Source organism: Mastigoproctus giganteus, chromosome 3 (genome assembly GCF_048544385.1).
Source record: "Mastigoproctus giganteus isolate SK-2022 chromosome 3, ASM4854438v1, whole genome shotgun sequence".
NCBI lineage: Eukaryota > Metazoa > Arthropoda > Arachnida > Uropygi > Thelyphonidae > Mastigoproctus > Mastigoproctus giganteus.
In genome coordinates this window covers 236,883,987-236,903,680 of record NC_143577.1, presented here as the reverse complement: position 1 = coordinate 236,903,680, position 19,694 = coordinate 236,883,987, and the positions used below count along the sequence as shown (strand labels likewise).

The window sequence follows — 19,694 nt, the reverse complement described above, 5'->3', positions numbered from 1 at the left end:
ATCAACTTGTATCTATCATAGGCGTCTGTGTCACGTGTTAATTTGTATGTATCCCATGCATTTTTCTTCTCTGCCATATGCCTCATTAGTTCATCTGACATCCAAGGCCTAAACCTTGAACAATATTTCTTAGTTGGTATGTAAAGCCTAGTAGCTTCCAAGATAAGTTCTTTGAATGCTTCCCATTTTGAATTTGCTGTTGGCAATATCATCAGTTGATCCCACTGTATAGAATTTAAATACTGTCTCAGTCCATTGTAGTCGCCTTTACGAAAGCAATACCCCTTCCCTTTACCCCTAATTGTAGTTACCTCTTTGAGTAAATCCCACTTCAGCACACTGTGATCACTGCCACCTAGTGGTTCATTTATCTGCAGATTCTTAATGCATGAAGAATCACTACTGATAATCAAATCAAGAGTATTACTCCCTCTAGTTGCCTCCCAAACATGCTGATGTAGAAAACAATCATCCAATAAATCCACAAAAGCCTTGCTACTGTGTGAGTGACCAGCCCCCAAATTCCAGTCAATATCTGGGAAATTAAAATCCCCCATTATAAGACTCTCTGATTTACTGGCCCACTCTATTTCTCCGAACAGTTTCTTATTATACTCATCAGAGTCATTAGGCCTATAGCACACTCCTATTCTCAAATTTTGATCTCCCAATGCTTATGTCACACCAAACTGACTCGACACTGCACTGTCCAGCGATGTCGACTGGCTTCACTTCCTTGGATTTATGTGTTTTTTAACTAATAGCATAACCCCTCCTCCCTTCCTATCCTGTCTATCCTTTCTGTAGACATTGTACTCCCCAAATTCCAGTTCTGCATTCCTTATATCTGTGTGACACCACGTCTCTGAAATCCCCACAATATCTGCCTTTGATGTTTTGAGCAATACCTCAAATTCATCAAATTTATTTACTAAACTCCTAGCATTGGTGTACACACACAAGTATACATTCACCTGTTCTTTTCGTGATTCGTGAGTAATGATGAGGTCAAGAGTATTCTCATCTATTAGTATTTTCTCTAACATGCTGGTACAAATTTACCCAGGTGGATGGGATCTATCCAGTTATATTAAAGGATGCAGCAAAGTAAGTAAGCAAACCTTTAGCCATAATTATGAGAGCTTCCTTGGACTCAAGGGAGGTACCCGTGGACTGGAGATGTGCAAATGTGACCCCCAATTCACAAAGGAGGATCAAAGGGCTACACAAATAATTATAGACCTGTTAGTTTAACTTCTGTTCCAGGGATTATTAATGGAGGTACTGGTTAAAGATGCACTGCAGGATCATCTAGACAAGACTTCAGTTATAGCTCGGACACAACATGGTTTTGTTAACGGGAAGTTTTGTCTGACCAATTTGATTGGATACTATGATGTGGTCACAAAGGAACTGGATGCAGGGAATAACTTTGATATCATATATTTGGATCTTAGAAAGGCTTTTGATACTGTTGCACATGGAAGACTGCTGCACAAATTGGAGCAGTGTGGCATTGGAGGCAAATTGCTGCTATGGATAATTGGATGGTTGAGTGAGAGAAGACAGAGAGTGGTAATGAATGGACACTGCTCATCGTGGACTAATGTTATTAGAGGAGTCTCTCAGGGTTCAGTGTTGAATCCATTGTTGTTTTCTGTATTTATAAATGATATTGGTGATGGTATATCAGGCTTAATGTCTAAGTTTGCAGATGATACGAAGGTTGGCAGGGTTGTTAAGGACACTAATGATAGTACGCTGTTGCAACAGGATCTAGAAAAGTTGAGCAGATGGGCTGAGAGGTGGCAAATGAAGCTTAACATTGGCAAATGTAAAGTACTACATATGGGAAACAGCAACCCCAGAGCAATGTATCAACTCTGTGGTACTACACTGACTGTGGTAGAGAACGAAAAGGACCTGGGGTTAATTGTGCAGGCAGATATGAAGTTTTCTGAGCAGTGCAGACGGTCTGCAAGAGTAGCTCATGGTGTCTTGTCAAAGATATATAGGAATTTTTTTTTTTTTTTGTGAAAACCCCAAACATGAAAGGTATCAAAACCTATAGTACTTAATACCGTACATGGGTTAAAGGAGAAGTATGGGGGGGGGGGGGAGAATGCCGGAAACTTTGCACTAGAGACTAAACAAACATAGGTTTGACCACTTCAAGACTCCAATAGGCGCCTCCGTAGCCAGGTGGGAAGGAGCAGCAGTGCGTAGTACACGCTTCTTGATTAGACCGGGGTTCGAGCCCGTCACCACCAAATACGGAGGATGCGGAAAGGTCAGGGAATGACCACCGCATATTCCGGAGCAATATGGCCTTAGTTGCTAATGCTCCTAAGAACCAAATAACAAACAAGACTCCAATAAGCAATGTGGTGGACTGGTTGATGTGGTGCACTGGTTGATGGGAGTCATCTACCACCTAGCAGGGATAAGGAGGTGATTATCCCTTTGTATAAGGCAATGGTCGGGCCACACCTTGAGTACTGTATATATAGGTCTAGAGGCTTCATTTTAAGAAGGATATAGAACTGTTGGACAGAGAAGGGCTTGTTTGTTGTTGTTTTGGTTTTTAGGAGCATTAGCAACTAAGGCCATATTGCTCCGGGGATATGTGGTGGTCATTCCCTGACCTTTCCACATTCTCTGTATTTGGTGGTCATGGGCTCAAACCCAGGTCTAATCAAGAAGCGTGTGCTACACGCTGCCTCTCCTGCCTACCTGGCTATGGAGGCACCCCACACAGAGAAGGGCAACAAGATTAGTGAATGGAACAAAGGGTTGCTCTTAAAAAGAAGAAGCCGACCGGGCTAGCCGAGTGGGTAAAGTACCTGCCCGGCAACCCAAAGGTCGCGGGTTCGATTCCCACCTCGGGCTTGGATCAAAGTACTGCAAAAAACCTTGGGAGGTGCAATATGGCCACAGAAGCCGATGCGCCAACAACTACCAAATCAAAAAAAAAAAAAAAAAAAAATCTTAAAAAGAAAAGCTTAAGTTTTGCAGATTACAATGTCTAGAGACTAGGCACCTGCGAGGTGATCTGATTGAGGTGTATAAAGCCTTCAATGATTTGAGCGTGCTCAATCCTGATGGAATTCTTCCTTTTGCTCAGAATAATCACCTGAGAGGGCATAAATTCAAATTGACGAAAGACAATTGTAGGATAGATGTGCGGAAGTTTGCCTTTAGCCAGCGGGTAGTTGATTGGTGGAACAGTCTTCCATCTTTTGTTGTGTAAGTTGATAGCCTAAATAAATTTAAGGCTGAGCTGGGCAGGTAAGCAGGTATTTGGAATGAATGGAGGGGTGAAATGGGAGTGGTGGTTTTTTTTTTTTTTTTGTTGATGTTGCATAAGGCTTTCTTGCATCGTATGCCTCTTCTAATGCTAAATAATAATCATCTAGTTTATTTAAGAAAAACAAAAAATTTTGCCATGGCAAGTTTCCCTTCCACTTATTCCAAACAGTCTAGGGCAGATTGAAGTCACCCATAATAAGACATTCGCACTTGCTTGCCTATTCCATATGCATATAGAGACGCACTTGCTTGCCTATTCCATCTGCATGTAGAGACACTTGCTTGCCTATTCCATCTGCATATCATGCTGTTCACAATCTTGTCTGTATATTACTCCCACTTTCATTATACCTTTACTTCCAACTAACTCACACCACACATCTATCTTCTCTATCCTTCCTAAATACATTATACATACCATAGTGGAACTCACCATTCTCATTTCCCGTGTGGCACCATGTTTCTATTAGCCCTATTATGTCAGCATTAGTTGTCCTAACCAGGAGTTCAAATGCAGCCATTTTATTGACAACACTGCTGACATTACTATAGACACAGTTAAGACTATATGTTCTTCTGTAGTTTACTACCCTGAAGTTATTTAGGGTTGTTTCCCTAGCTTTATCTTCCTGCTCATTTGAAACTTTGCTATGCTTAGAACACATTGCCAATATCAATGGGGAATGCCAGAAGTGTATCAATTTCTAACAAGGTGTTGAATGATTTTGTCATAACTGAGTGGAAAGTGGAAGTGAAATTGTTGAAGCTAAATATGAAAAAGGCACTTGGGGTGAATGACATATATCCAATTATATTAGAGTCAGCAAAAGATGTAAACAAACCTAAACCTATGCTTGTTTTTTTTTTTTTTTTTTTTTTAGGAGCATTAGCAACTAAGGCCATATTGCTCTGGAATATGCAGTGGTCATTCCCTGACATTTCCGCATCCTCCATATTTGGTGGTGACGGGCTCAAACCCCGGTCTAATCAAGAAATGTGTGCTACGCACTGCTGCTCCTTCCCACCTGGCTACGGAGGCACCTCACCCATGCTTATGAGAGTCCTTGGATTCAGAGGAGGTCCCTGTGGACTGGATAATGTGCAGATGTGTTTTCCAGTTCACAAAAGGGGAGATCACCGAGATATGAGTAATTACAGAACTGTTAGCTTGACTTCTGTTCCAGGGAAAATAATGAAGTCACTGGATAAAAAAGTAATGCATGACCTTTAATAAGACAGGAATGCAGTTATACCACAGTCACAGCATGCATTTGTTAAGGGGCATTCTTGTCTGGCTAATATGATGGAGTAACAAAAGGAACTCGAAGCAAACAATAATTTTGACATCATATACCTAGATTTCAGAAAATGTTTTAATACTGTTGCATATAAAAGATTGCTATACATATTGAAGCAGTGTAGCATTAAGGGTGTATTACTGCTATGGATAAAGGGATGATTGAGCGGGAGAAGACAGTGTGGTTATCAATAGGCAATAATCTTATTTGATTATTGTTACCAGCAAAGGCCTCCAGGGTTCACTGCTGGGCATATTGTTGTTTTTTATGTTTATTAATGATATTGATGAAGGTATATCAGGTTTTAATGTTTAAGTTTGCTAGGTTGGTTAATTACGGTATGGAATCGCAACAAGCTCTAGAAAAATTGGGCAGATGGGCTGAGAAATGGCAGGTGAAGTTTGACAAATGCCAGAAACTGCATATGGGTAGTAGTAGTAGTAATCCCAGATTAGCATACTAACTGTGTAGTAGTGCACTGAGGGTAGTTGAGAATGAAATTGACCTGGGGATAATTGTGCATGCAGTTGGGTATGAAGTGCTCTAATTAGTTGAGACTTGTTGCTAGGACAGTTCATGGAGTTTTGTGAATGATATACAGAGATTTTGCCTGCTGGGATAAGGAGATTATTCTGTTTTATAAGGTAATAGTTAGGCCACATCATGATTACTGCATACAGGTCTGAATGCTTCATTTTAGGAAGGAAGTGGATTTGTTAGAATGGGTGTGGAGAAGAAGCCCAAAAGCCCTTACCAGGAAAGGCCTCAGTTCTGCAAATTGCAGCATCTGGAGACTAGGCCCCTATGAGGAGGTCTGATAGAGGTGTTTAAGGCTTTTAATCAATTGAATAAGCTCAATGCCAATGGACTATATACATATGGGGGCATAAATTCAAATTGAGGAAGGCTGGTTGCAGGATAGCTGTGTGGAAGTTTGTCTTCATCCGGTGGGTAAATTGTTGGAACATCTGGTTTTGTAGAAGTTGCTAATGTCATTATTATATTATTCTAATAATATATATATATTACTAAATTTTCATTAAAAATATGAGAAATATTTACAGATAAACTTTGTAATATATGTGTTTTTAATTTACATTCTAGAATGTTACTGTGACCCTACTGGATCTTTGAGCACACTCTGTGACAATCTTGGAGGACAGTGTACTTGTAAATTACATGTAGTTGGGAGACGATGTGATCGATGTGCACCTGGAACATATGGATTTGGTCCATCTGGTTGTAGGCGTAAGTACATGATATGTTAACACAGTTATTCTGTTTATGGCAAATTCTAACTTTCTATCCTTTTTTTTATTTCATTTTAATAAATTTATTTATTAAACTTATCTCCAGTTACTCTCAACTTAACAAATCATACTCTAAAATTTACATTCAAGGCCAAAATCTGAATTAAAAAGAAACCCTCACTTTTTCAGAGAAAATTTGATAAATCTTCTATTTTTAAAAGTTATTAGACAATAATAGTTTTCAGAGTTATTGTCTTAATTACAGTTTATTAGAATTAAAAGATTTTATATATATATTTTTTTTAGAAAAATTTCTTATTTAAAACAGATACTTTACTCTCTTTAAAAAGAAAAATCTCCAGAAAATATCAGTAATATACCCCCATATTATACACTCGGTGGACAGTTTCTTGGGAATGGATCCTCCACCTTCTTTCTTTAGAAGAAAATCAAATCTGCCACTGCGTGCCAGTGTCACATGTATCTTGCTGTGTATATTGGATGATAGCAGGCATCTCTGTTAAACAAAGCCAAATAGCAAAATGAACAAATAATGTGACCTAATGGATTTTAAATATAGGATAATAGTAGGAGCAGAGAAGTTGGGTTCTACTGTTATGGTAACAGTAGATGCAGTTGTGTGTGAGTATGTGTGCATGTGTGCACGCATACATGCTGTGAGAGAATAGCAAGAATGTCTTGGGGCCAAAAAAAACAAGCAATTAGTAAAAAATATTTCAAGAAGTGAGGATTTGATGGCTGAGGGCACCAGAACTCAGAACCATATAGGCACATGCTGGACTGTATCATCCTGCAAGGACTGTATCATCCTGCAACCAAATAACAATATCAGTACAGCAGTGGATTACAGTGACAAATATCCCAATTTACAGTATTGAACATTGTATGGTCTAGGCCAAACGTTGGGTGCGCAAGATAGATCCATGGAGTGCTTGAGATAATCCGTAATAAATCAGTATGTATTAATTATGAAAATTTAGTTTTTTTGACATGTAATTGAAAATAAAAATTATAAATAAATGTTTTTTTATACTTTATATGCGGCTTTGTTTGATCATGCCATTGGTTTCACCCATGTCCAAAAAGAAGCGCCACATGCTCGCTTCAGGCTTGGATTATATCTTCCATCCTTGTTTGGCATCTCTGTAGCCAGGCGGGCAGGAGCAGCAGTGCGTATCACTTGCTTCTTGATTACACTGGCGTTCGAGCCCGTGACCACCAAATACAGAGGATGTGGAAAGGTCAGGGAATGACCACTGCATATCCCCAGAGCAACACACCATGAATTGTCAAACTAATAGAGAAAGCTTATCTGCAAAAAGATCTAAACCTCCCAAGCACTTCCTAATTAATTTCACAAATATATGTGGTCTCAATTCTAATCTCAACGATGTCCATTTCCACTTGCAGTCTGCCAAACCCCATGTACTTTTTTGACAGAATCTCAGTTATCGGTTGATTCAACTACTGCTCATCTCAGATGTCCAAATTATTCGCTGTTTGATTCCTTTCACCTCAAAGGTGGTACTTGTGCATATGTCCGTTCTGATATTCCCTGTCAGAGATTTGGCAATTTGGAATCTCCTCTCTTTGATCTTCTCTGGCTTAAAATCTCTCTACCTCATTGTGTCAAATTCATCTGTTGTCTCTACCGTTCTCCCAACTCCACTAATCACTTGGAGCTCTTTGACTTGCTCTCTTTGCAACTTGACTTTCTCCAGTCCAACTTTCCTAACGGTGAGGTAATTTTCCTTGGTGATTTTAATGTTCACAACTCCAGCTGGCTTCCGTTTTCTAGTCACACCGACCCAGCAGGTCGAGATGCTGAGGCTTTTGCAATTATTAATGACCTAGCACAAATTGTTCATTTACCTACAAGAATACCAGACAATCCTAATCATACAGCCAATACGCTTGATCTTTTTCTCACAAACAACCCTTCTAAGTACACGGTCAAAGTGAGAGGTCCTTTAGGCACTTCAGATCACAACTTGGTGATTGTCTCTTCTCCGTTGGAACCTTTATCGCATGGCTATTCCTAACCTCATGTTGTTTGGCATTACAAGAATGCAAAATGGGATGACCTGCAGGACTTCTTTTCTTCTTTTCCTTGGTTGGATTACTGTTTCAAAACTTCTGATGTCAACGTTTGCTCAGATCGTGTCAATGAAATTATTCTTGCAGGAATGGAATCCTTTATCCCACACTCCACTTTAAAATCTCGTCCTTTATCTAAACTTGATTTTCCAATAAATGTGCTAAGGCTGTTCAAGAGAAGAATGTTTCGTATCGTAATTGGCTTGTTTCTAATTCTTCAGTTTCATTTTCTGCCTATACCAAAGCTCGCAACAATTGTAAAGCAGTTATTAATCAGTCCAAACTAGAGTTTGAACAGGCTAAGAGTAGAAAACTTGCTTTTGCCCTAATGGTAGCCAAGCATTCTGGTCTCTTGCCAAAGCTGTCGGCCGCAACTTTTGCCCATCTCTGCTCCTACCTCTGTCCAAACCAGATGGTTCTGTTGTCACTTCAGCCAAGGATAAAGCTGACCTGCTAGCATCCCATTTTTCTTCCAGCTCATGCATTAATGATCTTGGTAAAACACCTCCCACCATTCCCGACACGCTCCATTCAATGCTTGCTGTGGTCTTCCGTCAAAAGGATATCAGAAGGATTTTGATGAATCTTGATGCTAAGAAAGCTCCAGGTCCTGATGGTATTTCTCCACTTGTTCTCAAAACCTGTGCTCCTGAACTTACTCCTATTCTTTGCCGCCTTTTTTCACTTTCTTATTCCAAAGGTGTTTTTCCTTCTGCTTCGAAATTTGCTCATATCCAGCCAGTTCCTAAAAAGGGTGAAAAATCCCTCCCATCCAATTATCATCCGATTGCAATTACTTCTACTCTTTCTAAAGTAATGGAGAAATCAATTAACTGCCAACTCTTAAACTACCTAGAAACCTTCCGTCTGATCAACGATCGCCAGTATGGATTCCATCAGTGTCGATCCACTGGTGATATTCTGGCTTATGTTACCCATTTATGGACTAATTCAATGGAAAGGTTCGGTGAAACACAAGTAGTTGCTCTTGACATCCTTTTGATCGTGTTTGGCTAAAGGTCTTCTAAACAAGCTTCCATCTTATGGTTTGCCAACTGTTTTTTGTAATTGGTTATCCAGTTTTTCTCTCTGATCGTTCACTGAGGGTGATGGTAGATGGCTCTCTGTCTTCTTCTAACTTCTCCACTAATGCCCCAAGGTTCAGTTCTTTCCCCCACTCTTTTCCTCTTGTATATTAAAGACCATTGACTGGAAATCCTATCCATAGTTTTGCCGAAGATAGCACATTGCATTCCACTTTCCATTTTGAGAAACCTTGTCCTGCTCAATCAGCTTCAACTTCTCGAAAATCTGCTACCAATTCTTTAAATGCTGATCTTCAGGTAATTCTCCAGTGGGGGCAAAGACAACTTAGTTGATTTCAACCCTTCTGAAACTCAGTCTTGTCTTATATCTCGCAAAAAGGATTCTTCTGCTCCTATGCTTATCTTTATTGACACTCTGATTTCTAGGCAAAATGATATATCTCTTTTGGGGATTACCCTGACTTCTAATCTCTCTTGGCACAAGCACATTACAAATATTGCTTCCTCTGCATTTAAAAAACTTGGTTTTCTCTTTCGCTCTCGGCATTACTTTTCTTCCAAACAGCTGCTCACTCTGTATAAATCGCAAATCTGTCCTGGCATGGAATATTGTTCCCACATCTGGGGTGGTGCCCCCAAAACCTCTCTCAGGCTTCTTGATTCCATTCAGAAGAGGGCAGTAAGGTTAATTAATGATTCATCTCTAACAGAGTCTCTCCACTCGCTTTCTCATAGACGTACTGTTTCTGCTGCATTCCTCTTCTACAGATACTTCCACGGGCACTGTTCTTCTGAATTGGCTTCTATAATTCTTGCTCTCTCTCTCGCTCTTCCAAAACAGTCCAAGCACGTGCTGCCACCAGCCAACATCCATTTATTGTCCAACTTCAAACCCACAGAACCAACTTTTCTTCTTCCTCATTTATTCGTTCAACTGCCATTTTTCTGGAACAACCTTCCTTCATACATATTTCCTGAAAATTACAATCTACAGAAGTTCAAGTCCAATGTCAACAAATATCTTCTTTCGTCTTCTCAACCTCCAACCCAAGCACGGTACTAAGTACTATAGGTTCTAATACCGCTCATGTTTGGGGTTCACATAAAAAAAAAAAAAAAAAAAATATGGCCTTAGTTGCTAATGCTCCTAAAAATCAAAAACAACAACAACCATCCTTGTTTAACTTACTGAACAAATGTAGATCAAGCAAACAATCAAACAAATGATTTTATAAATGTGATTTTAGATATAATGCCTTCCATGTAAAGATTTATAAATTTTAAAATTTATAAATTTTAAAAATTTTAAACTTATATATTTAATTTTTTATTCTGGGTGCACGCTAGTCCTTTTAAGTAAAATAAGGGTGTGCGACCAAAAAAGTTTGGAGACCACTGGTCTAGGCTATATTATCAAACCTAATTGTGTGTGTGTATATCAGAAATAAAATCTGTAATGCATCAAGAATCACAAGAACGTGACAAGGAAAGCTTGAAGAAGGTCATCTGGTCTGATGAATCCTAATTCAAGTTTACATCATATAGATGATAGGATAAGACTGCAAAAACAAATGAAGCTACAGATTTATCATACGAGGTGGACATAGTGTTTTCTTCATCAAATGGATAATGTGCCATGGTATTAGGCCCTACTTAAAAATCCTTGCTAATGTCTTAAATCCAATTACAGTGACTACTCTCTTTTCATTCACATTATGTTGTCATGATCCACTAATTTATTTCCTCAAGTGATAAGCCAGATTCTTACAGAACTAAATTCAAAAACAAAGATCAACCACTTAAAATTGCAACGTGGAATATCAGAAGTTTGTATCAAGCAGTGAAATTAGAAAATGTTGATATCCTGAGTTTAGGGGAGGTGTGATGGCTAGGACAAGGTGAAACAAGTACAGTGAAAGGCCACAAACTCATATACTCCAGCGGAAATGAACACCACAGAGGAGTGGGAATTCTTATCAGGAATAAAAAGATCAGATTCCTAAATGGATACTGGGCTTTTTCAGACAGGATAGTATTAGCCCAATTTAATACTCTTCCAGTATTATATTTAATACTGCCTAACATCATACAGGTTTATGCACCAACTTCATCATACACTAGATGTCAATTATATCCTAAAATGTTCCAAAAAGAAAAAGGAATCAATGTAGTTATGGGTGATTTCAGCGCCAAAGTGGGAACAGGCAAGGTTGGCAACACTGTTGGCCTCTTTGGACTGGGAACAAGAAATGAAAGGGGAGATGCACTGTTTGACTTCTGTCAAGAGCATGAAATGGTCATTATGAACACCTGGTTCAAGCTACCACCATGAAGATTATACACATGGAAGGCCCCAATGATGCCCATCAAAGATTAATCAAAATCAGATTGACTACATCATTACTAACCAGAGATTCTGAAACATAATTAAAAGCGTCAAAACCTATCCTGGAGCTGATATTAGCTGAGACCACTGCCCACTAATAGGGAAGCTGGTTATAAAATTAAAGAAAATCAAGAGTAAGGAACTAAAGAAAGACTGGGACAAAGGAAAACTTAGCCAGCCTGTATATGGGAGACATTTCACAAGTACAACCAAAGAGCAAATGGAGGATAGTAATTTCAATCTACTAGATAAAGATCCAGAATCTGAGTGGACCTTGTTCAAGAAGATAATGGCAGATGCTGCAAATAAAATTTTTGGACAGGCCCAAAGGAATCAATGTAGTTATGGGAGATTTCAACACCATAATGGGAACAGGCAAGGTTGGCAACACTGTCGGCCTCTTTGGACTGGGAACAAGAAATGAAAGGGGAGACGCACTGCACTGTTTGACTTCTGTCAAGAGCATGAAATGGTCGTTACGAACACCTGGTTCAAGCTACCACCACGAAGATTATACACATGAAAGGCCCCCAATGATGCCAATCAAAGATTAATCGAAATCAGATTGACTACATCATTACCAACCAAAGATTCCGAAACATAATTAAAAGCATCAAAACCTATCCTGGAGCTGATATCAGTTGAGACCACTGCCCATTAATAGGGAAGCTGGTTATAAAATTAAAGAAAATCAAGTGTAAGGAACTAAAGAAAGACTGGGACAAAGGAAAAGTTAGCCAGCCTGTATATGGGAGACATTTCACAAGTACAACCAAAGAGCAAATGGAGGATAGTAATTTCAATCTACTAGATAAAGATCCAGAATCTGAGTGGACCTTGTTGAAGAAAATAATGACAGATGCTGCAAATGAAATTTTTGGACGGGCCCAAAGGAAAGCCACACGGCAATGGATGAGAGGCAAGATACCAGATCTAATAGAGCACAGGAAAAACTTTAAGAAGAATAAAGATGTAGAAAAATATAAGATGTATGACAGTTTGATTAAAGCAGAAATAAGGAAGACAAAGCAGACATGGATGGAGGAGAGATGTAAAAGAATTGAATATCTGCAAAATGAGCAAAAGGAACATCTAGTCCACAAAGAAGTGAAGGAACTACGCAACATCAGGAAAGACTGTACAAGAGGCCACATTCTGGATAAAAATAACAGGGAAATTGTGAACAAGCAACAGAAAAAGGATAGATGGCAAGAATATCTGAGGGAACTATACTGTGAGGATGATAGACAGCTAGGAAATGACAACACCCAAACAGAAGGCCAATGTCAAGACTTTCTGATGGAAGAACTGGAGCAAGCGATTAAGTCAATGAATAATAACAAAGTAACCGGCATTGATAACATCCCAACCGAAATGCTCAAATACCTCGGAACAAGAGGAAAACAACAGCTCCTCAATATTTTCAATAATATCCTAAATGGTGGGAAACTACCCCTTGACTTTCTGAGATCTATCTTTATTCCCATACCAAAAAAGGCAAGAGCAGCAAAATGTGCAGACCACTGCACAATAAGCTTCATAAGCTATTCCATGAAACTCCTCTTTAAGATGATTTTACACAGAATTGAAAGCAAGATACAAGAGCAAATTTGAAAAGACCAGATGGGTTTTAAAACAGGGGCTGGCACAAGAGAAGCAATATTTTCTCTGAATATACTGGCAGAAAGAGCAATTGAACACCGGCAGAATCTATTTGTCTGCTTTATTGACTTTAACAAAACATTCAGCTTGAAATATGATATCCTATTCCAGCATTTGAAAAAACTAAACATTGATCCCAATGAACTAATAATACTATGGCTACTATATCTTGAGCAAGAAGTGGCAATTACTGTAGAGGGAGAAAACACAGACTGGGTACAAATCCACAAAGGAGTGAGGCAAGGATGTGTGTTGTCTCCCATGCTGTACAATCTCCCTGCTGAAACCATTATAGAACTAATACAAGATTCTAAAGAAGGAATTACTGTTAATGGTTCAGTTATCAGTACCGGCAATACACAGATGATACTGCCCTCATTGCAACATCAGAGAAAAGCTATAAACACTCCTCAACAAAGTGGTAACAGCCAGTGAGCAGGTAGGCTTAACATTTAATACCAAAAAGACCAAAACTATAGTCATAAGCAAAAACACCTTGTCTGGAATCAAAATACATTGTGGCAACTCCCTCATCGAACAAGTGAGTAGCTTTAAATATCTAGGGAAGGTCTTTACAAATAATAATTACCAAGGTACAGAAGTTAGAAGCAGAATTGGTATGGCCAAATAGATATTTAAGAATCTTAAGAACTTGACCAAATAGATATTTAAGAATCTTAAGAACTTCCTCTGTGACACGAAACTGGATTTCCAGAAAAAATATTGAATGGCCAAATGCTACACATGGAGCACTCTCCTATATGGATATGAGACCTGGGTCATGCAGAAAGTGGAAATCAGGAAACTGGAAGCCTTTGAGATGTGGACTCTCAGAAGAATGCTCAAAATTCCGTGGACAGATCGGGTCACAAATGAGTGGGTCCTTAAGAGGGCTGTTGTTGTTGTTATTTGGTTTTTAGGAGCATTAGCAACTAAGGCCATATTGCTCCGGGATATGCGGTGGTCATTCCCTGAATGACCTTTCCGCATCCTCCGTATTTGGTGGTGACGGGCTCGAACCCCGGTCTAATCAAGAAGCGTGTGCTACGCACTGCTGCTCCTTCCCACCTGGCTACGGAGGCGCCCCCTTAAGAGGGCAGGGGCCACAAGGACACCACTAACTACAATTGCAAAGAGACTGCCTACCTCAGGCATATTATAAGAGACCCACAATATGACCTGCAGAGACTAATCCTGCAAGAAAAAATTAAAGGCAAAAGAGCAAATGGAAGACAAAAAATAAAAAAGTGGCTTGATAACATCAAAGAATGGACTGGGATCTTACGACACAAGAACTGTTTCACAAAGCAAGAGACAGAATTGGCTGGAAAATATTGGTCTCCAATGTTCAAATTGAACACGGAACCTGAAGAAGATCCACTAAGATTTCCAGTCAGAAGATTGGAAATCATACAAAGTTAAGTGCAATTTTATGATTTAAGTACAATCAGTCCTCGTATAACACGTGTTTACATTACACGAATTCGATCATACATGATTTATAAATAGGGGAACGATATCTTATATAACACGAACCAAATTCACTTATGCATGATTCGCCTTTGTGTTTACAAGAAATGGCAGTCGAACGTGGAATCACCCCAACTGAACACAACATGATAGGAATGAAGAGAAGATTCTGAAAACGTATTTATGTGTTTTATATCAGTGAAGGGGAAACACATTTCACCATAATAAAGTAAAAACCAACACAATTCCAGCTATCGGTATAATCGCAAATGCAATTAGATCGAGTTTACTACCAGTTTATAACAGATTCCATTAGTAGAAACGCAACTGGAAATTGTTTTTATTGTTTTATGGTAGTAAACCCCAGAAGTGTGCTTTAGTAAAATGTGAGGTGTTAATAGTGTATCTCTGCTTTTACGGTGTTGTTTATTCAGTTGCTACACGAGCACAGCTTTGGTTTATGTGTATCATGCATGCCTCCTCGTTTTGTAATTGTGCTTTATTCCCTAAAAATGAGTAAAATACTTAAAATGTTTGAAAAGAAAGCATCCTGGTGAAGACACTGCAGATTCAGAGAGAGGGAAAAAAAAAGCAATATCGATAAACAGAGGCGGACTGGGTCAAAAATTCTTCCCCGGGAAAATTTATAGTGGACTCATACTATGGTTTATGGCCAAAATCACACCGGCCTCCGGCCCACCAGGGTTTCCCCGGTAAGGCTTATGGCCGTCCACCTCTGTCGATTGAGAAAAAAATATGAAATTGTGAAACGCTTTGAGCAAAATGGAAGACCATGTGATATTGCACATGCTACAAATCTAAATGAGGCAACTCTGAGAATTAGAAAGAATGCAGAGAAAATAAAAACAACTTTCATAGCAGGAACAACTCAAAGTGTAATTAAAATCCATTAGATTAAGACACAAAGAATTGGAAGAGATGGAACGACTGTCATCTGTTTGGATAGAAAAATCAAACAAAAAACAAGTTTGCTTACGATAGAAGCAAAAGCATTAGCAATATTTTATTACGTAATAGTTGTAATAAAATATTTAAGTATTTTATTACGATTATTTATTGTGTTTGGTAATGTTTTGGTTACAAATGTGTGTTCAATCTTGGGTTGTCGGCACCTAACCCTATTTTTCCCATAGGGCCTGTTTATATTGCACGATTTTGCATTGCACGAGGGTTTCTGGGAACACAACTATCGTGCTATACGAGGATTGACTGTAGTTGAGTTTAATTAGAAATGCATTTAAAAAGTTTTTTTTTTTTTTTTAAATCAGAAAAATTAAAGAATTTTTTGAAAGTTTATATTTTTACATTCCAGATGAATCTGTCATATGCAGCAAGACTGATGTCTTATGATGGACATCGTGGCACGATCTATTTTCCTTACATTTTGAGGATACAGCTCTGAAATGATTTTTGCACACTGGCTGCTAGACAGACCACTAGACTGAACCTATCGAATACTCCCTAGGAAATGTATGGATCAGCTAGTCTAAACCTGGTATAATTTTGCTGCCTTATTCTGCCAGCTAGTCACTAGAGGAAGTCTGTGTAGTTGTGTACATGGGAGGCATTGTTGAAGCCTTATCCTGTCTAGGAGCTGGTTATAGTCTTGGTGTGCGTGCGTGTGTTGTGTCCACCATATCCAAAAATTTCATTACTTCATACATGTCCCCACCTCTATTTTTACTATATCTTCTGATGCATCATGAATAGCCATACTAATAGAACAGACTTATCTGCAAAAAAATCCAAACCTCCCAAAAACTTCCTTATTTATTTCACAAATATGCATGGTTTCAGTTCCAATGTCAGAGTCCATTTCCAGCTACAGTCTGACAAACCCGACTTACTTTATCTGATAGAATTCCACTTATCAGTTGCCTCAACCACTGCTCATCTCAGCTGTTCTAATTATTTGCTTGATGATTCCTTTGCTTCAAAGTTGGTAAGTACTTGTGCATATTTCTGCTCTAATATTCCCTATCAAAGATTTAGTAATTTGGAATCTCCTTTCTCTGATCTTCTGTGGCTTAAAATCTCTCTACCCCATTCTGTAAAATTCATCTGTTGCCTCTATCATTCTCCAAACTCCACTAATCATTTGGAACTCGACTTCCTTTCTCTGAAACCCTACTTTCTCCAGACCATCTTTCCTAACAGTGAGGTAAATTGCCTTGGTGATTTTAACATTTACAAGTCCAAGTGACTTCATTTTTCTAGTCACATGACTAGAAAAATGAAAAGATTGAGTTGTTGAGGCTTTTGCAATTACTAATGTCATTACACAGATTATTTGTTTACCTACCAGAACAGCAGACAGTCTACCGCTCCTATGCTCATTTCGATGGCACTCGGATTTCTGGACGATTCGTATATCTCTGTTAGGGATTACCTGACTTCTAATCTCTTTTGACATAAGCACAATACAGAATTACTTCCTCCGCTTTTAAAAAACTGAGTTTTCTCTTTTGCTCTCAGGTTATGTTTCTTCTAAAAATCTGCTCACTATAAATCTCAAATTTACCCTACCATAGAATATTGTTCCCATGTCTGGGGTGATACTGCCAAAACACCTCTCAAGCTTTCAGATTCCATTCAAAGGAGGGCAGTCAGGTTAATTAATGACCCATCTCTTACAAAGTCTCTCTGCTCTCTGTTTCATAGATGTTCAGTTTCTACTGCATGCCTTTTCTATAGATATTTCCATGGGAACTGTTCTTCTGGGTTGGTATCTGTAATTGCCCCACTCTCTTCCAAACCATTCAAACATATGCTGCAACCAGTCAGCATCCATTTCTGTCTGACTTCAAACTCACAGAACCAACTTTTTTTATTTCTCATTTGTCCCTTTAACTTTGTTTTTTGAAACATCTTTCTTTCACATGTATTTCCTGAAAATTACAACCTACAGAAATTCAAGTCTAATATCATCAAGCACCCCATGTATGGTACAAAGTACTGTAGGTTCTGATACCTTTCATGGTGGCAGTTTTCATTTAAAAAAAAAAGTGTAAGATTAGAAAATAACTACTTACCTAGTTTTGTTTACCTGAACTGCAACGATATTGTGGTTTGCAACATTAAATTTATTCCCCTTCCCATTCTTGGCTATTTTGTTAGTTAGCCTACTTTCTCCCTTTTTTAGCTGAGGTGTTAGTTTAATAATTCTCCAGAATTTGATACAGGTTGTATTATTTTTTTGACAGGAGTAACTGGTGTTCTCAAGTTTTATGTGGATTCCGAATGGTTAGAAAGGGTTGAGCATTTCTAAAGTTTTTGGTGATAGTGAGTGGCACTGAGTTGATCTGTTGATGTTCTCACTAGCATTTAAAAGTATGTACTTCTGAATGTATAGTGTTCTTCTGATATTTTTGCTTGCTGGATTAGTTAGGCAATGTATAGTTTGTGTGCTGTTATTAAGTTCTGCAATAATTATTATTCAGCTGTATGATATAGGCTGGAATTTTGTATGTTGTATTTGCTGATTGATGCTGAGGATTGTTTAACCAGTAAGTATTTTTATTGAAGCAGGTTTATTTAGACCAGTGTTCCCCAACCTTTTTGTACCTACAGGCACATTTCAGAGTTCATGAAACAGTGGCAAACCAACCACGAAGTGTGGGAGAAAAGAGCAACATCGTGATATATGGTAGTACAGTCCACATTTAATGCACAGTCGTGCTGTGTTCTTACAAGCTTGCTAGTAACCACTGTTAAGCAGTATTCCCTCACTAGCTGCAGAAAATCACATTGTGATATTGGCATCCCACCAGGAATAAACTACTGCTTACACTCTGATATGCCTTAGCACACAGTTAAAAAAAAAAAGTGTCATATTTGGCTCATCCAAAGAATTAACTTTTCTACCTGTGTGTATTATGTTTATAAATTGCATGTGTTGTCTGGTCAGTTTATCTGTTTTGCTGTCCTGGACAAAAAAACCTGAGTTTCTGGAGTGACCTTGCTATCATTGCCTGAGACTAACTCAGCCATGGAGTGAAAAATCTCATAAAAAGTTCCTTGCACCATTAACGGGATTCAAATCCAGTCCTTTTCCACATGTTGTAGGAAAGACGGTGATTATAACTACTGTGCTACACATGAAGATTTATCACACAGATAGTGTGGACATACCTTGCGAGTTTATAATCTTATCAGAATTTTCTGCTCATGTTATGCCTTTCATTATTCATTGACTTCTTTTTATGGGCACCTAAAAAAAAGCCTTGTCGGGTGCTGTGGTGCCCACAGGCACTGCATTGGGAAGCACTGATTAAGATAAATTATTTGGTTCCTTCCAAATAATTGTTCACAAGGGAAGTTCTTTGACAGCGACAGCATGGAATAACTAAATACTGAATTATACCATTATGGTGAATAGTTAATTTATTAGTTTGGACCACTGATGAAGGTTCTAAGATCTTAATCATAACATTTATTTATCAAATTACTCTATTATATTAATCAGAATTATCCCTTATTTAAACCATTTTAATGGTTAGCATGCAGAAGAGTGTCTAATTTCACAAGAATTACAAATTAATTATACTCTAAACATAAATTCAGAAAATAGTGGCATTGATTTATGGGCCAAAGTTAGTTTAATATTAGCAGTTAGGTTAATATTAGTTTTCATGATGCATAGTTAATTAGTATGAAGATTTTATTTGTATGTCTGTTTTTGCAGCTTGTGACTGTAACAGTGTTGGTTCTCTTGATAATTTCTGTGATGCTCAAAGTGGCCAGTGCGAATGCCGTCCTAATACATATGGTCGACAGTGTGATGAATGTCAGCCAGGTTATTGGAATTACCCCAATTGTCAGCGGTGTGATTGCAGTGGACATGCAGATACTTGTGATTCTCATACTGGCTACTGTATTGAATGTAGAGATTTTACTGCTGGACCAAAATGTGACAGGTAACTAGTATTTGTTATAACTTAAAAGTAAATTTTTTTAAAATTAACTGTATAATAATTGTGCTGTGCATTAAAATATAAAGGAAACTATCTTTATACTGTGAATGAAATAGGGTTATGGAACACTATTACACCTCATATTAATATTAATTACTTTTATAAAACATTACAAGGGAATATTAAGACCACGATACTATTACTCTAAGCATTTGTGGCAA

General features: G+C 38.3%; 1 protein-coding gene and 1 long non-coding RNA gene across 8 annotated transcripts in view; one reads left to right on the top strand and one right to left on the bottom strand.

Annotated features, from left to right (window-relative positions):
* LanB1 (laminin subunit beta-1) overlaps window positions 1–19,694 on the top strand; it is a 503,856-nt gene that overhangs the window by 287,794 nt on the left and 196,368 nt on the right. For all 7 annotated transcript variants that reach the window (XM_090369708.1, XM_090369709.1, XM_090369712.1 and 4 more), the window contains 2 exons: window positions 5,712–5,855; window positions 19,245–19,476. In XM_090369708.1, coding sequence (XP_090225834.1) covers window positions 5,712–5,855; window positions 19,245–19,476 — 376 coding nt within the window. The remainder of the gene's footprint in view (window positions 1–5,711; window positions 5,856–19,244; window positions 19,477–19,694) is intronic.
* Window positions 1–19,694, bottom strand: part of LOC150088911 (uncharacterized) — a 230,943-nt gene that overhangs the window by 173,402 nt on the left and 37,847 nt on the right. The gene's annotated exons all lie outside the window — the stretch shown is intronic.